The sequence below is a fragment of the Solenopsis invicta genome, chromosome 3, assembly GCF_016802725.1.
Source record: "Solenopsis invicta isolate M01_SB chromosome 3, UNIL_Sinv_3.0, whole genome shotgun sequence".
In the NCBI taxonomy this organism is placed as follows: domain Eukaryota; kingdom Metazoa; phylum Arthropoda; class Insecta; order Hymenoptera; family Formicidae; genus Solenopsis; species Solenopsis invicta.
The window spans coordinates 24,230,836-24,254,125 of record NC_052666.1 but is presented as its reverse complement, the minus strand read 5'-3'; the positions used below and the strand labels follow the sequence as shown (position 1 = coordinate 24,254,125).

Sequence of the window (23,290 nt, the reverse complement as noted above, 5' to 3'; positions counted from 1 at the left end):
CGGTAATGGGATGACTCTCACGTAGCGGCGCGTATAGCCAGCGATACCGCACAAAAATTTATTTCCTCGTCGTCCGGTCGTACATCGTCGAGATATTGAAATCCTGACGTCTAATGTAATAAAAGTGCCGGCCGGCCGCGACCGGGGATCGGTCGGCAGGAAAAAAAAAGAGAGAAATCGATCGCTGGCGTACGCGACGTCTGAGTGCATTCGACGAGCTTACGTATCGCACAAAGGTGGCTTCGTGATATATCGTTGCGAAATATTATATAGCAAAATATTATATATCGAATTTCTTGACCGTAAATTTGTAAGACTAACGTTCGGTTTTCTATTAATGTGATTTACTTTAATCTCGGTTTGAGAAATTTACTTGAGATAAATCTTTTTTTAATAGTTTTTACACGGAAAGAATGGTGAAATTTCGCTGAAGTATCTAAAAATTCATCAAAATAAGATCTGAAAGTAATTCGAGAGTTTTTTACAAAATCCAAGTAAGTTTAAAAAGTTAAGTTTTCAGGAAACAAAAGAAACTCGTATTCAAACCATCTATTGTTAATTTTTCTGGACATACAATATAGTTAATTTTTTCTGGACATACAATAGATACGAAACAAAATTACAGGCTTTGATTAATATAAGGGAATTTATTTACAAGAAAAAATATATAAAGGATCTTTGAACTTGTTTAATTCTGCGAAAATTGTTCAATTGTAATATTTTACATTTATCCTTTTTTTATAACATTGATAATGAGGAAGATATAAGTGAGAAAAAAAATATTATTTAAAATATATATAAAGCGATAATTTTTTTCACTTTTTATTTATAAAATTTTATAAATTACTATTGACAAAAACATTCTTTTATATTTATCTTTTTATACAAATTTAATTATTTTTCTCTGCACATATAAGAACATATAAGAACGAAGTTTTAGATTTTAATTAATATTTTAAAGAACCATTTTAAAAAAATTATTGTATAAACTCTTTGTTTGTGGTTTCTGTGGAATTTTAATATTTACTACTTATTTATATTTTTTATTTTTTGTTTATTTCTTATTGGAACAAAATTATTCATGATGTAATACTACTGACAGAGCATAATTTGATAACTCACATTTTGAAAGAAATGGACTTTATTTTGTATAAGAAATCCTTTAATTATTTTGAATCATGTAAATAATTACATTGTATGGTCAAGCTGGTTGCTAGAATGTCAAAACTTTTAATGCCATAATTTGGCTAAACATAATTATTTGGTTTTACATAATTACAATATATTTAGATTTGATTTAATTCTTATACTTCAAGCAAAAATGTTCTTATCGTAAATCCTAAAAAAATAAATAAATAAAAAAGTTAAATCAAGATTAAAGTTTATCTAAATTGGTAGAAATGAGCATAAATGGTAAAAAAGAGAGGATATAATTGCTTGTATTGAATTATTCTGGATAACAATTAACATAACACGATTCTTTTAAATAGAATAGCCGAAATTTCATCCGTATTGAATAAATCAATAATTAGAGAATTTATTCCAATACTTTTTTCCACGGTTCTTTTTTACGCGACTCGCCCTTTTAATGACCTCCCTAATTACGCCAGTTTTTCTTTTTTTTTTGCCGCGGCAGACTGACGGCGCCGAGCCGATCGGTGATACACTTTTTAATTAACTTTGCGCGATACCCGCTATAAATAACGTGTTATTAATATCGAGATACCAACGAAGTACGGGGAGTAATTAAGTACCGAATCGAATTACATCGCGTTTATGTCGACGTGGGCGGCCTGACGAGTTCTTCTCCGTTGACGTCGACCGGTGCGCGCTCGGAGTTTCGACGGCCGAAATAATCGGCCTGTTTGCATGGCGGAGATGATTTAATTATTTAGAGAACGCCAGGCATTTGCTGCAGAATGTCTGCGGAAGAGCTCGCACGGAGTACTTAACCCCGCCGGGAATGCGAGACGTCGTTTGAAGGCGCTCGGAATTTCGTCCGGTTGGTACCAAGACGCTCGAAGATATTACAGTTTTCCTCCTTCTTTATGCAATTCTCTGCCTTCCTCTCTCCCTTCCCCTTGCGCTGTACCGCGTCTCTCGTCCGTCCGCCAATGCAGATCGTATATATCTCGGATCCCATCTCCTAAACGCAATTATTGCGCGATGGCAATTGCACGATGGCTACACTTTTTTTTCTCCTTTCGGCCGGAGCAGCAAGGGCAACGAAGTGAATTTTTATCAGGAAGACAACGAGAGCGCACGCAAAGAGAAAGAGAGAGAGAGAGAGAGAGAGAGAAGAGGGTGAGAAGGATATACAAATTCGAAGTATCATGTAGCCTTTAATTCCACTTCGCCTTCGTTTCGTTCGATCCTCTGTTCTAACGGAGCGAGCATTTATCCTGCTCTCGAATGAGAGGGAAACCCCCGGTACGCTCGGGCGGGAAACAGATGCTTCCAATTCGGACGATAGATCTGCGAGAGATCCCGGGGCCAGTAGGAATAAAGTGGAAAAAGTCGAATCGCACCCGGGGATGCCGCCCGTCTCGTCGTCGCTTTTCACTCCGTTCTCCGTCCGCGTACCGCGTCTCTTTCTCCTCTCTATCTTCTCTGTGTATCGAACGGAATTCCTTTCGAGGATATCCCGCCCGCGCCGTCGGATTGGTCCGCTACGAATTATGCGGCGGAATGTAATGAAAAAGGGACTAGACACCGTTACATCTTAAGAACTTTATTTGTCCCTTAGATCTGTGACCTCTCACGGCAGGAAGAGGAGGAGGCGAGATAAGCCCGTGTGGTCGATTATCTGGAGAAAGGATAAAAAGTAAGCTAAGACGTGAGGGAGAAGGCGGGGGCGTCGGCGGAAGTCGCCCCGACGCGACGTCCCTTTGAGAATACCAGAAAACCAGTCCGAACGAGATTTCCGTGGCTGTCGGCCGCTGCGAGTGTGTTTTCGATAGACAACTCGTTGAAAGTTACGATCTAGTGGAGATCGTAAACGTCCGGTCGCGCGCGATCGATGAGCGAAATTAAAGTTGTACCTGGGAAGCGCGGTGTCCGGCAGATACCTCTCATTTATCCCGTTTTAAATATTATCGTCGTAAAACAAACGAGGAGATTTCTACCGCGTACAAAATGCGTTCAGTTAGTGCGCAGGAAGAATGATCTTGCTAGAATGAAAATGTGAACGGTCACGGAGTAAAAAAATTTTTACGCCAAATACTGATCTGAAAAAAATAATTGTTTTGGACCATCAAAATTATCTTGCTGACTTGCTTTTGACTTACGGTCGCTACGGAATAACGATGTTATTTTTCGCTTATAGAAAATAGTTATAGGAACCTGGTAGTTGTTCTCTGGTAGTCATCTATGTGATTGCCTCAACCTTAGCAGAGGTAGCTTGAAATACGGATGTTACCGTAATCATTATCTTTAGGTATTGTTTCTGCAACCATTATAGTTAACATGTATGTTATCGTAAGCTAATAGTCATCGTTAACCTCCACTGCTTTCCTGCTACTTTTCTCTTTCACAAGAAAACCGTTTAAGATAACGGCGTATATTTTATACTTTATGATATATTATAAAGTATACTTTAGAAAATTTTCGACATTTCATAATTGTTTTGCTGAAGAATCAAAATTAACGTAATTAATGTTAATGACTGGATACAGTTTTTTAAGCAGCTTGTCGCAATATTGAACATCAATTTATTTTATTTAAATTATGCACAAAACTGTTGATAGAATATCAAAATTGTTTACAGTATTATCATCCTATCTTATCGAAAGAACAATTCCGTAACAGCACAAGATATTCTATGAATATTCTAGAATATTCTAGATATCGTACGAATATTCGTATAATGTCATAATATCGTACGTATATTTACACGATATCACAATATTCATTAGATATCATGTGCTGTCAGGGTTACTAAGCTAGCAAAATTTTGTTATGGTTATCTAGTAAATGTGTTCACTGAAAAAAGAGATTGGTAATTACAATCAAATCTAGATGTTAGTTACTAATTAAGTTAGTAAAATAATTTGAATAAAACATTTCGTTATATCCAAATATTTAGTAATATTTAGTAATCAGTTGGTAACCGACTGGTTATTATTACTACTTTGGTTAATATTAATATTAATATAATTACTAAATAAGACAATACTAAATATATTGTTATATTAATGAAACATTTAAATGAAATTATTTCACCAAAGCTTGATTATTATTGCCAAATTCTTTTTTTTATTTTCAACGTTCTTTCCTTGTAGTTATATAGCGTCCCATTCTTTCCTAAAATGTTCACACGAAGCCGCGCACGAATCTTAATTAAATCTTTTACACAAGATAGAAGTGTGCCGGGCCCGGAATTTAATGAAGAAATTAAAATGTTTTCTCTCGGCGAATATTTCATTATATTGCGCTTCCGCCGCGCTACGATTTACACGAGCCCGCAATAATTTTCGGGATGTTTTCCAGCCCGGGGTGATGTACGACTTTTAATTTCTTCGTTTCCGCCCGTCGTTTTCTGCCGCGCGCCGCGCGTTGTCCGGCGAAATTTAGCGAGTACGTGAACGGATTAGCATAACATTGCACCCAAGTTGCAACGTAGTTTAACCTGAAGCTGATCGCGCGTCTGCATTGGCCGGCACGTTCGGTTCGCCAGCTGTCTCGTTACATCCGCTGCAGTTCGCGCGCGAGGCTTGCACTATATGCATAAGTACATAGGCGAACCGCTGACTGAAGTGTACCTGAGCAGCGTACCGAAAGAGATTGTTTAGGACGACGATATTATGCAGGAATCTACAAACGGGAGGGAGAGAGAGAGCAGAGGAAGCGGAGGGAGCATCTAGAAAATAACACGATAAATCTCTTCCGTACATTTGCAATTTATTATACGAGAAGCTCAAATATGAAGACGAGCTTTTTGTACATCTAATAAATATCGCATCGTAAAAGTTTCATTTTATCGAGGAGGCTCTCGCAAATGGGATTCTACCGTGATCTTTTCTTTTTTTCCCCCCCTCCTCCGATATCTTGCGTATACCGCCGCCGTCGCGGACCACCTAATTCATGCTTAATTCATGCTGCGGCTCGTCGGATCAATTATGCAAAATGTTTCCGAACGACGCGACGTAAGCGAAATCGCGTTCCGCGTCGCGCAAGATCGAGAGGGAATCCGTGATCGTGCAACGCGGACGCAGTTTCGATGAAAAACGCCCATTTTTTGCCCCCACCCCCTCCCCCCCCGCTGCTCTGTTTTCCGATCGTGGTGGACGACGCGAGGCGACGCGGTGGCGAGGGATACCTCGAGCCGGTGATTTGAAATACGGGCACGTAGACGCGAAGAATATCGGCGCGCGCGATACATACGATTTATACGGTGTATCGCCGGTCCGGCGCGACGTGCGCCCAGGTTACGGTATGTACGCGAGAGTGTTGGACGTCCGTGCGCGCCATCGGGACAATGATAAAATAATAAATTGCGGCCCGCTACCGCGATGACCCCATAACCCGTCCGCGGGGAATCGAATCGAGTTCCTTTCCGTGCGGAATCGCGCGTGCAGCCCGTCGCGCTCTGCTCTGCGAGCCGAGACTCGAATACTACGGCTCCAGGACTGGAATATTGCCCGGATACATTGCCGTTGACTCCGAATCCTTAATGGATATGGCGAAACGTTATTTATGCGTGGAAACGTGTCCTGTATCGGCTATCATGCCGGAAAAACGCGCGGTGATAGCGCAGGAATTGTACGACTTGCTTGCGGCGGCGTCGCGCAACGATATATAAAACTTGTCATAGAAAAATATTATCGTCTCGCCAACGTCACGATGAAATTGCAACGCTTGATTATATTTACTGCAACATTTAATAATATAAATTCTTTACAGTGTTTTCAAATATTTATTAGCACTACAGCAGCATTGTTATTAAATTGCTTGTCGATTTAATTTGTAATATTACAATTTGTAATATTACTTCGGATGTAGTTCAAAACTGTTTCGAGACCGACAATAATGCAGTTCCACAAATTCAATTCACCTTTTTTTGAACGCCAGAAAGAGAATAATTATTTCCTACAGCTTTTTGCTGAATACGAATCCGGTTTCCAAATGGCTCCACCATGTTACAATTTTGAGAAAAAGAGACATCAAGTCTCGCATAATTTTTCAACCGAAAAATAAAATTTGAAAATGTGTTCAAAATAAAGCTCTTGACACACTGATTTCAAATATGTAGGTGACATAGTAGATTCAAATCAGAATGCAGAAATTTTGGATTAAAATGATAAAAAACAACAGCTGACCTTATTTCTCCTCGTGCATTGTATCGTATTATTTCAATTGTCGCATAATCAATTATACAATCATTTACTTGACTAAATAATTATTTACAATCCTGTGATTATACATCATTCGATGTCATGGATATTTACATCATGGACATTTATGGATCGAAGTCATGAATATATATAACTGTAATATTCCCCAGAAGTTATGAAATAAATGATATTACGATACTTTTATTCCTCGATAGAACACAGAGCTTGATGTAAAACAAATTATCATAATAGGCCGTTACAATGTTGCATATTATCTGCGCGTTTGCACCGCGAATTCCGATCTGATAATTTCAGCACTTGCATCAAACAGCGATGAGCTCGCAGGTTCGTGTAAAGCTGCATTCCTCAATATCGTAAATATCGCATACCGATCGAAGTTCGCATATTTTACAAATAATCTGTATTTCCACTTTATTATCAATAACAGTTCTCACTTATACTTTACTGTGATGCTTACAAAAAAAGGTAGATTGTATGAAAACCAGGAGCGATGAAATGTAAAAGCCTATTTTATTCAAAATTGGAAACTTATTCGGAATGTTAAAGATTGAAATATTGAAACAGATTTTTGGTATTTATTAGAGTGCAGTAAATGGAATAAAATTTAAAAATTTTCTAATTATAGACTTACTAGAGCTAAAGCTAATTCAACCAAAGCATTATTGATTATTATGTAGCAATTGGCAAACGTTCATGCATTGATTCCGTAATATCCAGGTGTTAGACAATAATCGTCACTGGTATTATACGCAATAATACACTTGTGTCAATCTGTTGCGTCAGATCTGTTCCAATATCATTCCAATTATTGATCCAAGTTGCTGCGATTAATAATCTCTTAAAACGAATTGATGCAGAGAGAATCGGAAAGTTAATTAGGTAAACAGAAAGAACGATTTTTCTGCACTAATGCTGCATCGAATGCTGGATATGTCTGAAAATAATTTTGTTGGACCATTCAAATAACACTGGTTTACAAATTTTATGTTAATTTTAATGCAAGAAAATAACTTTTTTTTTTAAATATATTGTAAGGCTCTGAGTTCGCTGAGTTTCTGTTGAATCTGTCGACAGAAAACGATTTACTTAATAACAAAATGCGAGCAAATTATTTTCATTTCTTCTATTTCTTTTATTACTGCATAAATTCTCGTGCGCGTAAATGCCCGAGTTACCCTACATTATTTTTTCCGTATAAAAAATCAGAAATTAAATTCTATTGATTTGTTTTCTAATTTCAATAAAATTTTATTACATATTGGAAAGAACGTCGTTTCTTATATCTGAAAAAGCAGATCTGATGGAAATATTTCGATGACGGATTCAGCGTCGAAAATTACTCTCGAAACAGTCTTCACACGCTCTTACATAAAAAAACTTGTAAACTAGTATAATTATGAAAGTTATTCGAGCACGATGAGCAATGCTACAAAAAGTTTTGACATTCTAGCAACTAGCTTGAGCGTCCTTCATAATTACTTTGATGGTCCAACAAAATTATTTTCAGATCTATATCTAGCTATATTTTTAAATACTTCAGTAAAAGCCGTTCTCTTTTCACGTAGGAAACGTCGCGCTATTTTCCATTAATATTCATGCATAGTTCAGCGTCGTCGCCGAAATCTCTCATTTTCTCCCCGGTATCGACATTCCGACCATCTCATGATGCGTAATTATGAAATCGCATATTTGCGCCAGCCGATCGTAACTTGGTTCATTGTTCTCGGGACGGTGCACGCTGACCTGGGCGAACCGAGTTCCCCCGATATATCGTAAATATCACACGTGTCGGCCGATATTTACGTCGGCGTGGCTCGTATATTCTGGAGCACCTTCGGCCGTTCCCCTCGCGAGACAACGGTCCCCGCGTTTTGCGTGTCTATGTCGCTGAACGAGCGAGCGAGCGGAGAAAAAATATCGCGCCGCGCAAGAAAAAATGATGTCCGGCGTGGAGGAGCAAAAAGGACCGCGAGATAAATCGCGGCGTTTAACCGGACGCGATGTGCGTGACGTTTGACGATGACACCTTCCGTTACGCGCGTAAAAACGTTGTACGGGGCGAGTAAAAAAAAAAATAGCCGCACACGTAAAGCGCACCTTACGGGTGAGAGAAATGGACGGAAACGTCTTCAAAAGGCACTTCCTTTGGAGGAAACGCTTCTGAGGAAATTAAAGACAGTTATCTTAGAAGAGTTATCCCGAGATAGTTTAAGTACTTCCCTATAATCCCTCCCATCTCTCTCTTTTCTTCCAGATTGAGCGTAAAGCTACGAGAGCGGCGGTTAACTTCAGAGTGATTTTTAAATCATCCCCTATCTCTCTTGAGCTTTCGGTCTCAAATTAAAATTCATCGTCTCGGGAATGTTACTCGGCGAAAGTGCGCGTTTTATCTTACGCTCGCGGCGCCAATTAACGGACACCCTATATACGCAATGCCTACACGCATCGGCGCGCATAGTTATCGGGGCCGATATCCGTTATTCATTCTCTCTCTCTCTCTCTCTCTCTCTCTCTCTTTCTCTCTTCTCGTTACCAGCTGTCGTGGGCGGCGACGATATCCGAGCAGTCATTGGAGCGACTTTGCGCCCGCGGTGAGGCTGGCGCGGGCACACGATATGAAATTGAATGAAACGCACTGTCCGTAGGTCGATCCTATCGGAAGTTCTCCGCGGACATGAGTGACGACTCTCGCTTCCCGGTACTATGTACTACGATGTGATCGGAGGTATCGATTATCCTAGAAGGATTTTCGAAGATGCCGACGACAACCGAGACGATGAACGGGCGTGAAATCAGTCTCGGGTTCCTTCCGAGAAATTCGAGAGAGATTAACGGGACTTGGCTCCATTTCGTCAACTACTAAAGGTCCCATTTCGTCACGTTAGAAATTCATATTTGTGGAATGAAGAGGGAGGAAGGGTAAAAGTAGTAAAAGACCAAGTTTGTCAAGCACGGGAAAAGTCAATTCGGTCTCTTCTATCGATGACAAAAGTTTTCATACCGGCGCGCCGAGAAATATCTTATTTGCTCCAGTTGCGCATTATCGAGAAACGCTTTATTTGAACGAAGACTGCATAAAGCACAGAAAAAAAATTAGTATCGAATCAACAATCATATATGTCTCATGTATATATGAGCAATAATATAAAATTTTCTTTGAAAGGTTTTATTTTAAACTTCAAAGAAATATTTTATTTTGTTTCTATTATAATAATCATAAAGAGCGGGATATAATTGTTTTGGCAATAATAATAGTATTAAAAAATTCTAATTCTTGGTTTGAAGATAATGTTATTTCCTATTAGATATTTTTTCTTGTCAACTCATGAAAATTATTAGTGACTGAAATTGGAAATGTTTTTTTTGATGAAACTATGAAATTTCTTCATGCAAGCAAGTTTAAGATTATCTATCTGTTTAAGATTAGCAAATATTTTTTAAAGATTTTAGATTCTTGCTTGTACAAGATACAAATTAATAAATATCAAATATATTAGAGTCGTACTTTTCCCCAATAATCAAACATTAAAAAAACGTTTATACGAATGTAAATCTACAGATTTTCCCAATAAGAGCGCAAGATTTGAATTGCGCGCTATTTTCGTTTTGTCGTTTTTCGTCACTGCACTAAAAAATTTCACAGTTGTAGACACATAAGTAGTCATGGAATGCTACAAAGGCTACGGTTCACCTGACGCTACAAACGCTTCGAAGCATTCATTGGTCAATTCGTAAAATTTTTTATTTCGAATGGTCAATTAAACGCTTCAAAGCATTTATAGTATCAAGTGAATCGCAGTCCGAGATGAAAAACGCATTATTATTGTAAAAACTCATTACAAATACGAGGAAAGTGTTGCGGAAACAGTTCTGAAATTGCGTGCAATTTTCGGTCGACGAAATGCATTAAATCAATTTGCAGTTCAAAGATTGATCAGTAAATTCGAATAAACTGGTTCGATTGTGGACGTAAAAACACCAGTGGATCACCGACCGATCTATTAAAAACATTGTCGCTACGACTGAAAAGGTTGCGGAGAGCCCAGGAACCTCAATTCGCCATCGTTCATAACAATTGAACATTTCGAAAAAATACCATGCAGCGATAGAGAACTTGTATCTACATCCTTACAAGGTTTAACTAACGTAAAAATTACAGCTAATAGGTCATTTGCAGCATCGTGCATTTGTCGATTGATTGTTATAATACCAAGAAATTCTCCTTTCTTTTGAATTTTGTAAATTTTCGTATCTACATTAACAAATCTACAATTCTGAAACTGAAGGAGAAGATTCGATGCATCATTGGCAAAATTGAGCGTCAATGATGCGAAAATGTAATAAAAAATTTGTCGAAAGATTAAGACTACTGTGTCAGTAGAGTCACGAGGAACATTTGTCGGATATTGTGTTCCACACTTTAATCGCAATATGTGTATTTTATATTAAAATAAAAATATTAATACTTTTCAAATAAATGATGCACTTTATTAAAAAATTAAATCTTGCGCTCTTGTTGGGACACTATGTGGAAACGTATAATTGATGCGATAGGAGAAATTTTATTATGAAACAGTGGAATATCTTGAAAATGGAACAATTAACGAGGAAGTATTTTAGACAAAAGTTGTATGGTTTGAAGAGTGATAACAAAAATAGTAAAGTCAATATTTTCGAAAGATTCAATTTTTCGCTTCGGTTCTGTGAAGATTTCATTTTTTGGAATTACATGCTTTTATACATAACATAATTCGCATACATAATATAATGTTATTTTGCATATAAAAGCACTGAAATAAAGCTATCAGAAAATCAATATTTTGCGAGATATTTATTCTTTATTTTGGCATATTAAAAAAAAAATAAATTACTATGTTTTCAAGATATTCCACACTGTTTCACAATAAAATTTATCCTATTTTAAAAATTAATAGTAAATTTGATTAGTCGCGCTAATGTGCACATTTAAAATCAGCAACAATAATGTCGAACATAATTCGACGTAAAGATACATGTTTTATATAAATATATAAATCGGTTAGATTGCGTAATCCAATATATTTTATTGTGTTGTTTGTAAAAATATATTTTATTATTCGAGATATTTGCATTTCGGTTTTAGACTTAGGGTGGATCAATGTGTAACGGCTTTAAAGTGCATCAGTGCGCACTAATGCAGCCCAATCCAATTTATTATAAGCGTTTTGAGACCCATATTTATGTGAAAATTTTTTAATGTTTAATCGATGGGAAAATACGTTACTAAAATATTTGATACTTATTTATACTCATCATCTTAATTTACACGCGTCTCCGAACTGTCTAATTTAAAAGGTTTTTTTTTAATATTATTTAAAGTTTAATCGATGCGTTTCTAAAATATTAGACACTTTTATTTACACCCAGTACATGAGACAATTATTGTTTTAATAATTGTCTCATGTTAAACAATTTGGTTTTCGTAAGAGCACATGTAAATCATAAATTACGTGAGACATTTCGTTCGTGATGTTTCGCGGTTCCGTGAAATTAAATTGAGGATTTCTCGCTTGTGTGTTGCAGCTGTCCGGACTAGTGGTGGGTGGCATCGGTATCTGGACGGTGGCGGCGAAGCACAGCTACGTGTCCCTGATGTCCACGTCGACGTATCCTACTTTGGCCTACGCCCTGATCGTCGCAGGTGTACTGGCTGTCATCGGTAGCTGGCTCGGATGCGGCGGCGTAACTTCTGAAAATCGATGTGTCCTCCTCGTGGTGAGAGCCTTGGTCATATATCAGCGTTTGACGCACGAAATAATTCCTGTGGCAAATATCAGCTTTATCGAGACACATTGATAGATATATGGAAAATACTCGCATATTTATTACGTATTATTAATTAAATTCGTTTAATGGATCGAGTTAACTCATTCCGTTTCATTATTCAATTTTGCGTACAGTATTACATGTATTATAAGTAGAATTGATTATATAATTATTCATTAATCATCGTCCCGTCCGAATTGCATTAATCGACTTTCAGAAACCGATGTAGAGCGTTGCAGGGGAGTTCGACGCAAAGTAATATAGTCGGATCGATTACAGTAATAATATCATTCCGAGCATATCCCGTCAGTTCTGGCGCGGAGATCTTAATTCATTAGATGATAAATGACAAATAAATTACACATAATTCGCTCTGCTTTCATTCTGCAAATGGATGTTTCCCCTCTAAAATGATGGGAAATAATGAGTTTGTCAACTCCCTGGCTTTATATTATCGCTCGAATAGAGATCAGGCAAAAGCTTGCGGCTATTTTTCGTTCGTCTCTTATCGATTTAAGAGAGGATCATTTATCTCGACGAGATGGCGTCGTCTGACTAATTAATTTCCCGGTCTGCGAGCGAGATCGAGATAGTCGTCGTGAGAAAACGTTGCCGCGAGAATGTCGCTTTGAAAAAGCGAAGGAGTGGATATCGGAGTCGAGTATCGGACGCAGACGAGGTATCGCTCTTAAAAGTACCTCTTATCCGGGATACTAGATGTGCTTTTATGCGCGCGCGATTGTCCGCAATGTCGCGATACATCACGAGCTTGCTGTTTGCAATCGATATCACGTCGAACACTTTAGTCGAAAGTCATCTCGCAACCGTCTTGACGATACCGTCTCTTTTATAGTCTGTCACCGGTTATGAGCGGAGATAAGACGAGTGAAATTTCAACATTGACGCACAAAAGGCTTCATATTCAAGAAATTCTTTTGAAATTATTTACAGAGTAAAGCTCGAAATTGCGTACGGTCGGTACGAGAGAGGGGATGCGTCTCGTGTAAAAATAGGTCGAAAAATAAGATAACGGGAATAAGGTACAATAAGTTTCCTCCGTTTCTTTCTTGAGGTTGTATCGCAATTTCGATCGCATCCCATGCGGAGCGTGTAAGCCATAGGGCTTCTGAAATAGAATGGACCAGATATCAGAAACTAGTATGGATATTGAGTCTGTAGATTAGAAAGCAAGAGATAGAGAAAGAGAGAGAGGGTTATCTACACAGAACTATTTAAACCAAGTTGGTCACAGAGAGAATTGCATGTATGCAATATAATGAAAATGACTTATGCGGTAGCTGGATGGTGTAAAGTTATCAAACAAGGTTTATATTAACTAACTAATGAATTGTTTCACACCAGCATCGGTTGGCTCTAATTATATTTCAATTAACTCTCGCCTCTTAAATCACGATTCTGTGATAGATAGGTAAACGGGGAACATTTAATTAACCATTGTCAGGAAACTACTTTTGATGTAGATACTGATTGAATTTTATACATTTCTCTGAGATCTTTTCTCTGCGCCGCGCCGGTTGTACCCTCGGCATCTTTTCATCTTATTTAATGAATATTCGACATTGGCAAATGATCGTAATCTCTTCGAGACTTCAAAAGAATTTATTTATGCTATGTGTTCATTGTTATCATCGTTCTTCGGAACTTTCAAGAACAACTTCATCAAAGTAGCTCGAGCACGATGCTCGAAGTCATGCCGCTTTTCACCTACGCGTTTGAATATTCCTTTGACTTAGCTGAGCGGCTTCAACATTATTGCTTGGGGCGGTGCAGTCTTCGGTGGAAGTCAGTTAGTTACGTGATCAGTGAAAAAAAGCAGACAGATAGGAAAAGAGGATTATGCGAGTAAATTAAAAATTGTTGTTCAAAGCGAACTGATCCCTGTATTCGCGGAAAAATAATCTATCTCTAATAACTTGATAGCAGTAATATTATCTCGATCCAAAGACGCAATCCTAATTGCAGCATAAATACCATTTTTTAATTTTATAATTTATTTTTGCGATGACGATAATTCATGAATTAATCGATACACACAGAAAAAAACATTTTTATTCTCAGGATATCTTCATTCTTGTGTGAAATGTTAAATTGAAACGAGGTTCTATAGCGATAAACAAATATAATTTGCTTATGGAAAGTTTTAATGAATCAAATTATTTAAACTCATTTTGTGGAAAAACTTGTTTTTTTTTTCATGTCGTTGTTGTAGTAAATGGACTATATATGAAACGATGATTATCAAATAGAACATGTTATTTTTAATTTGATACCAATGTTTGATATTATTTTTTTTTTCTGTGTAGCCCAACATTATTTTTATTTTATGGTGTGGGCGAGCGTATTTTCGCATTTCCGTAAATTTCACGCTTCCCGAGCGCGGTCGCTAAAAATACGCGGCTTTGGCCTTCGACGATGTCGTGCGGGTTGTCCCCTCTCCTCTCTCCCGAGTTATAAATGAAAAATCGATAACCCCGCGGTCGATTACAATGAACCGTAATGTCGATATAGGATAATTCACCGTGCCGGCGACGCGACTTGGGCACCGGGTTCCGCTCGCCCTCCATAAGTCGCTACTAACAATGCCCGACCTCCTCCTTTGAGCCTTCAGGTAAGGGGAGTTCTCGAGCTCGCCTTTGACCTTACCTATAGTCTACCACCTCCGACATTATCGCCGTCGGCCGACAAAGTCTCTCCTCGATGCTCGCCCGTGCTGCCGGCCGAGACTGTAGGTGCTGGCATATTTTTGAAACCGGCTTAACCCGTGCTCCCGAGACGTTATTCATCGGAGACTCGCGGCGGCGACGGCGACGGCGGCCACACGCAAACGCTGCGGTGCACGCGCGACCCTGTGATTTAACACGCGTTAATACGAGCTGACGGAGTAAGACCGGGAATATCGCGTCCCGGAAATTCATTTATTGTAGCAAGCGCAGTACGTACCTCGCGCGATAACTCCGCTATGTATTTGAGATGATGATTATTTAATACGGCGCAGCGTACGCAACCACCGCGTCTCCAAGGAATACCCAGAATATCGTGAAGCGCGGCGACTCCTTCGTTCGTATGCAGTCTGCACCCTCGCGCGCGAGTTTGACAAATTGTGCATGTCCCGCGATATTATTTTACGGTTACCCCTTCTCCGTTCTTCATCTTAAAAGGCAACAATAAACCTTCCTTTTAAAGGACGTTTTGTTTGAGAACAAAAAGTTAAAAGTGTCTACAATGTTTGACATTTTTAGTAACGGCAAAACTAAAAATGTATGCAGGAACAATGTATAAAACTTTACTAACATTATCAAAAGCATTTCATTGATTTTATTTTACGCAGTTAAAATAGTGACCTCATGGAATCCAAATACATCCTAAAATTTCAACAATTGCTATATTCTCAATAAATCACTTTTAATCGAAATCGTATCAATCGACGATCTTATACTTTCCCCCCTTGAAAGATAACAGGTTACTCCTGATAAACCATTCTTCAATGTAAAATTTTTTATTTCCGGGGGTTATTAGTTACCCACGATGCCTACTAGGCGGTATATTTAGCGGCCCTCCCCTATCTCCGTTTGCGTTCCCCCTTTCAGAAGGGGCACCCTTCGCCTGGGCAATAAATCGACCTTAATCGGGAGTTAGCGCGACGACCGTAAGTGGTAGCTCGCGCTTTCGCTATATCTCCAACGACTCCGACTGGATTATCTTTAATCCTGCCTAAATGATAGTTAAACACCAGTAACGAGCTTTGCCGATCGTTACTAACCGCGGTGTTCCGCCATGCGGTTTCCCCGAGAATTATGCCGCCACTTCCACGTGTCGCTTTATTTCTGTACGCTTTTAAAACCTACGTGTATACGTATACACATTTCATTAGAGATGCAAATGTAATTCAATGTCGAGCTCTTTACGATGCTTACAGAAAAAGCTTTAGAAGGTCGTGAAACTTTTAATGATTGTGGTAGATATAAACGTCTTCACACTTCCACTTCAGTTATTTCTCTGTGCGATAACTCGCTGTTGACTGTGAGCATTAACGCCGTTACTTCCGAGATGTCTAAGCGGAGAAATTGAATTATCTTTTATCCAATCTAATCGGTCAGTTAAAGTCCTTTTACAAGCGGCACTTGCCAATAGGGCCTGCTATATATAGTATGTATGTACTCAAATCACAATCTTAATTGCATAAGTGCTTAAGCCACCAAACGGTTTATTTTCTATCGTGCCTCGCGAACTCAATAAATCTCAGTCTTTCTTCGCTCGCTAATATGACAAACAATAATATCTCATTCATGGGAGAAAATTTTCTCATAAATTTTACATTGAAAGTTATGGTGGTCATTGGACAATATCGTATTTCGAAGATGTGATTTTCTCTAATTTATTAACGCCTGCTATACATATTTTATCTTTTAACATAGTAAAATGTAAAATTTGTTTGATTCGTTTTATTAAACTGTACAGTTAATTTTTTAAATATATTGAATAGTTTATAATTTTTTTTTTATTATTTTAAAATCATTATTGAGGATAAATGCCAAGTAACGATAAAAATGTACAATAATTTGTATAAATTTTACTATGCAGCATTTTACTATGCAAATTCAATGCGTTGTTTAAAAAAAATATATATAACATGTTTATCAATAAAAGAAACCTAGCGTGTAAAGCAAGAGACTTCTCAGAAAACATCGAGGTCTTGTAGATTTCCGAAAAATATCTTATTAAAGATATCTTGAAGATATTTCTAGAAGATATCTAAAAGACATCTTAAAATATATTTTTATTATATTTTTATTATATTTGTCATAAAATGTTATAAGATAACTTTCTAAAGATATCCTTAAGACATATCCACAGATATCTGAAATAACATCTTAAAATATTGCATAAGATATCTTTTAGAAATCTAAAAGGTATCTTTTTTTACTTATGTAAGTTATGATCCAAATCGAATCGCGGATTCGAATTTTACTAGATAATCCTAAGCTGTGTTTTTCAAAACAGACAATATATATAACATTAAGTATGTAGTCATTTAAAGACAAGTTTCGAATATCGTTACAAAAGAAAATTTTGTTCCAAATTATAAAAAATTTACCTTAAAACATTTTATAATGCCGCATGGTAATTTTTATTAAGCAATTTATAAAATGTCTTTTGTATATTTCCAAAATTCCTATATTGTTATTCATAATATTTAATAAGTTATCAAGTTGTTTTAAGCTTATCACCACACATAAAGTTTATAGCGAATTTGGTGGTAAAATATAATGAAAAATTTTCTCCGTACAGTGAATAATTTCAAAATAAATACACTATACTGTTTACAAGTTTGGACGCTTAATTGCGATTTTCTCACGTCTCACAAAAAGTTAAGTATTTTGGTAGAAAAAAATTAAAGAGTTCTTAAAAATGCATTTTAAAGAGAAAAGCGCTTTAAAACTGTCTTTTAGTTTCACATCTACGATATTTTGTTCCTAAACTACGTAACATGGAAAATACTTTTAAATTTTTATTTATTTTAAAACGTTATTGCTAGTGGGTATACTATGGTTCTGGACTATGGGTTAGTGAATATGGTGTATATATGTATGACATCGCGATAACCCACTTCATATGATGTTACACGCACACTCACACACCATGTACGTATACTAACTAACATAGTGGTCCACAATTCCTGCAGCATAGCTTACCGGTGCAGCATACCGTTCCTTAATAAAATATTATTAGATAAAATTTGCCAAAAAGTTATTGTATAGTAGGCTTTCTAAGCTTTCAAATATTTTCTAACAAATCGGTGTAATAATTTTTTTACAATGGTATCGATCGTTTTGTGTAAAATCTCATAGTATATAAAATATTTCCAACTTGAAACCAAAGAGTTTACAAAAAAAAGAACAGAAAAAATATTTGTTACAATGTGCTTGGGCAGCATAAAATTCTTCAAGATTTTTAAATTTTTTTATAATACCAACTTTTCGTAAGATTCGAGAAAATTTCAAGCATTTCCAAACTTATGAACGATAGCGTATATTTTAGCTATTTACATTCAAAGAAAAAGTTCTTTATTTACTCTGTTCTGTCTGATTGAAGGCGTAATACGCTTTTAACGCGGGCGATTCATCTATTCAAATAAAGATGAGAGCTAAATCACCCGTAATAACCGTCGCTAATCACCAGATAATTCCACTTAACCCGTACCACCTCCCGAATCATTAGTTCAGCCTTAATTGCGCGATTTTCCCCCCTCGAAGCGCCACGGTTATGAACTACGCTTTTTAATCGTCCTCTTACGACATCATTACAACCATAATCCTCTTATTATTTTCACACATTATCAGCCGTACTGTTTCGTACTTTTACCAACGTGATAAATCACCAGCGCTTTGAGAGAGAGGTACTCAGCCTCCGTTGCCATTCGTAGCGCAAAAGAAACGTTAAATCACCCGACAACAACCGTCACTAATCACCGGGTAATACTACTACTTGCCTCGCCGCTGCACTCTCGAATCGCGACTCTATCCGTCCGCTCGATCTTAATTGCGCAAGACTTTCCCGTATGCACATCTCGCACACAATCTGCCGTGTTCCGTCCAACGGTATGCGAGAAACGGATGCAAAACACGCTTACTTACATGAACATCTCGTAGGTGTCAAATATTTGCAAGATTCTTTTTTCCATTACTCATCATCATGAAATAATAAATGAAAGTTATTAATCGCGACGATTGCAAGAATGAGACATTTTTAAAAGTACAAGGTGACAAGAAAGTTTGGCCACAAAGTTCCGTTCCCGAAACGTCTTAAATTATGTCTCAAAGTTAAAAATAACCATTTAAAATGTTAATCCTTGTGTTTTGTTTTTAAACAAATATAAATCACACTTTAAATTTCCATTTTTATTAAATATAATTTATTAATAATAATTTAATAGGCATGATGTTTTGTAATTGAACACTTTTATAAATATTCAAAGACCTCGATGATTTGACGAATTAAGAATTGCACGAAAGACACCCAAAAGTTTATTTGAAAAGGGGATACGCAATAATTAATAAGTCCGCAAATCAGACAATCCAAATTTCTTCTTACTCGAATTTTACGAAGGTAGTAGAACGTACTATTGAAGCCGCAATCAAAATAAGAGGTGATCGAGTTTTTGGGGCCGTCAACGTTTTTTTTTTTTTTTTTTTTTAAATTCGAAGCGAGCGTTACCGGTCTACGTTTTCGATTTAGTAGCCGCGGGAATGACGTATCGCGGCAGTAGAATCTCCGGAACCAGAGCTTGACGCCTCTGGACTGGCTACGAACCAGTTTAACCATCTCCCGGACGTTTCGATCCAAATGCTTCGGGCGAGACTGCATTACTTTCTAAGTATCCGACGCGCCGTGATCACGCGGTGCTCGTGGCCAATTTATGCGAGAACAATAAGTCGTGAGAGGAAAAAAGCCAGGCGCGTCGACTGGACAGGTATCGCGTAGACCGCAAAATGCTATTTGGCGTGTTTATTATCGGGGCGGGATGAATGGTGTATGGAAAATTATGCAGGGATCGCTTGAGAGAGAGAGATCGCTGGTCTAGAAACACACGGGAAAAAACAAGTAGAAGAAAGTATATCACAATACTGGCATATCGTTTTGTCTTTATATGTAATATTTCTTAAACGAAAGCTAAAAATAAAACTTTATAAACATGAATGCAAACTAGAAAGTGTCTTCTTTCAAACGGTATAGCAGTTTTTATAATACTGTTTTGTATTTTTATAATAATTAATGTTTTTGTAACTCAGATAACTCAGAAAAAGAAGGAAGAAAGAGAGAGAGAGAGAGAGAGAGAGAGATCGCTCGGTGTAGAGAAGTTAATTACAAAATAAATTGTTAAACTAAACAATAACATATATTTTTATATATTAAACAACAAAGTTCATAAAAGTAAAAGACTAGAATTGAACGCTCCCACTTTATTTGTCATTTTTAGAATTTTATTAGTATATACGTGGATCTGTCGCGTCCAATGCTATTTTGCCTATTTAAAAGGCAAATGCTATTTGCCTATCTTTTGCCTATTAAAGAAAATGTGAAAAAATTGATGAAACATCTGACAACATTGTAATTGAAGATTTCATAGTTATTGGCCATTTGAAGTGATGAAATAAAATATCTAGTTTGCCTGCCTTCTTTCTCATATTCATTACATTTTGAATAATTGCTATCTGTAACTGATAGCGAAATCTGAAGAACTCGGCACGAAGTTTTTTTTCTCGAAAGCATGTGGCGAAGCTCGTTAGAGTTACGACGGAACGTAAACGGAGATTCTCGAAGCACGATGGCGAGTACCTTGTTAAAACGTGTCCACGTCGAAAAATAACGACCTTCTTGATTGCGAATCTTGAGATTGTTCGACATATATGAAAAGCACTCTGTTTCGTGCATGCAGCTATTAAGCAGTGTGTCATACAAGTGTGTATACAAGTGTACTCATGAACAAGAAGAAGATTAATCTCTTATAACAAGTTAAAAAAGACTAACCATTTTCATTATTTAAATGAGTACTTTAAATAAAAAGACTTGCGAAAAATTTTAATAATTATCAAATTATGTTCTAAGGTGACAATTCTAATTATAAATTAAGGTCAAAATAATTTTCATCATTTTATGTAAACTTAATGATCGAGATAGTTGTTAATGTCGATGTGCCCTACAAATATTATAATGTTAAAAAACAATTATTACATATTCATTATTACATACAATAATACAATTATGAATTTTGTTAAAATATTTTAAAATGTATTATACAAGTCCTAATTATGATCAGCATAATTAAATGCACGTTAATACATGTTAATGTATTATACAAGTCCTAATTATGATCAGCATAATTAAATGCACGTTAATACATGTTAATGTTTTTATTGTATGTTTAGTGTAATAAATATAATTTAATTTATTAAAAGTATCATATCATCAGGGAATTATTAAAGAGCTATTTAAACGAGCTTATTAAAGAGATTACTAAAGATAATTCCGCTTTCTTTTATTAGCAATTATTGAGAAAATAATTTCATATTACGGTAATTATAAAATATTAAAGAACGTAAAAAAATTTTTCTAATTTTATTAATATTCATGTTTATTTATAAAGCATTTAATTTTACAAATTTGATCCATAATTGATATCATTATCTTGTTAAAATTACAATTTTTTTCAAAAGTAAAATTCAATTTTGATGAGATATTTTCTATCGCTTTAATTTATTTTAAGATAAAATACTTTTTACATAAAAGGCTCTATCTTCCTTTGCCTTTTTCTCTCGATATAAACGCGATTACGGCTGCTTCGTATTGATGGAAGCAATCATCGAGTTCTCTTGGTTGCGTCTTACAAAGCGACGCGTCCAACGTAAAGAACATTTATTGGAAGTTTAACGGCAGGATGCACTTTCAGGTCGATAAATTTGCGTGATGCGCCCCGTCACTTGCACTTCGTCGGCCGGCTCAAACGGTATTTCTATAAAATTTCCCGTTTCGTCTTTCCACCGTTGAAACCCACTTGCCAGTTATACGAGACACGCGGAGGCGAACGCCTTCGGGTTATCCGGAGCGAATTGCTCGTAAGGCGGACCTGGAATTCTACGTCGCGCCCTTTTTTGCAGGTGCGGCAATCTTCGGCGACGGTAAAGATTCAATGAGGTACGGTCGGGCTCTACGAGCTCGTCAAGTTTAATGTCTTTATAATTGCGCGGTTCCCTCGTCGCCCGCGGACGGAAAGAGCCGCGGTGGTGAACTGACGTTTTCTTGCGCTGCGCTGTCTGTCGTCTCTCCTTTCGGTGAGGCGTGCAATTGTAACGAAAGGGAAAACACCGCTCATGATACGATCTCGTTTCTTACTATTAATTAAGTATCTCGATGTGCCATTTTTGAGGGAGATAATAGTTTAATAAAATTCCAGCGATCGTATTTTTTTTTTTTTTTTATGGCGCACGGATGACGTTATGTACTTAATATATTTCCGACTCGTCGCGTCGCCGAGCAGCGTTTTAATGAGCGCACGATACTTTTTTAATTGCTGCTTGACATGGACGATATTTAGGAATAATTTTATCTTGCGTAACGTTTTTAGCCATGCGAGCATATTATACGTACGATCAGTAAAGACCAGGGAACTAGTAGTAAAAACATGTAAAATTTTTAATTATTTGTACCTTGTCCCTTTTAATTTATACACGAAAAGAACGATTTTGCTGAAGTATCTAAAAATTTAGTTAGACATTATTTTGAAAATAACATTTTGTTGGACTATTACATGAAATGAATGTAGGATGTTCACGAGCTAGAATGGCAAAATTTTTTTTCCGGCATGCTTCAGTGTTCTACATAATTATTTTGATGGTCCAGCAAAAGTATTTCGAGATTTGTAACTAAATTTTTAGGTGCTTCAGCAAAACCGTTCTTTCTGCGTGACATCGTTGTTTTACATGAAAATAATGAATCAGGACGTTGCATTATGATTGCAATGCACTTTTATTTTATTTGCCTTTAAAATTTTGAACAGTTAAACTTTAATTGAGCGCGGAGTATCTCATTGTTACCTGTTAATATAAGAAGTTTGTCGGAATTTTTCTACTTCTCAACATCAGTTTCACGGGAGATCAATCTGAAGTTATTCCACATCGAGAATTTAACTTTTAATAATAGAAGGTTGAGTGGTAATATGTTACGTAACTAGCGGCATAAAAATAGGCACGCTGTATCATATTTCTGCGCGTTTCATTCCTGAAATAACGACCATAAAAGTTCACGGGATAATTTAATTTAAAGCATGAAGTCGAGTTTCACGACAGGTTGGAAGTACTTTGCATAATATTAGCCGTTATTGTTTCATTTTTATGCTGTCGTTCTCTCTTTAGACGTCTCGGATCACGAACGGTAAAGCAACCATTTCTTTCGCGTAGGATCGCATCTCTTTAGCCTCCACTCAGTAAACTCGCTCTATTATTTTATGTATGTCTCCTCAGTCGCTTCAAACTCTTCGATATTCCGATACACAGATGGATGCTTGAAATTCTTTATATGGTTAAATCTTTTCTTCCGAACGTACTGAGATGTTT

At 36.8% G+C, this 23,290-nt stretch overlaps 1 protein-coding gene across 4 annotated transcripts in view; it reads left to right on the top strand.

Annotated features, from left to right (window-relative positions):
- LOC105197189 (CD151 antigen) overlaps positions 1–23,290 on the top strand; it is a 154,460-nt gene that overhangs the window by 109,522 nt on the left and 21,648 nt on the right. For all 4 annotated transcript variants that reach the window (XM_011163438.3, XM_011163441.3, XM_026136848.2 and 1 more), the window contains one exon: positions 11,916–12,107. In XM_011163438.3, coding sequence (XP_011161740.1) covers positions 11,916–12,107 — 192 coding nt within the window. The remainder of the gene's footprint in view (positions 1–11,915; positions 12,108–23,290) is intronic.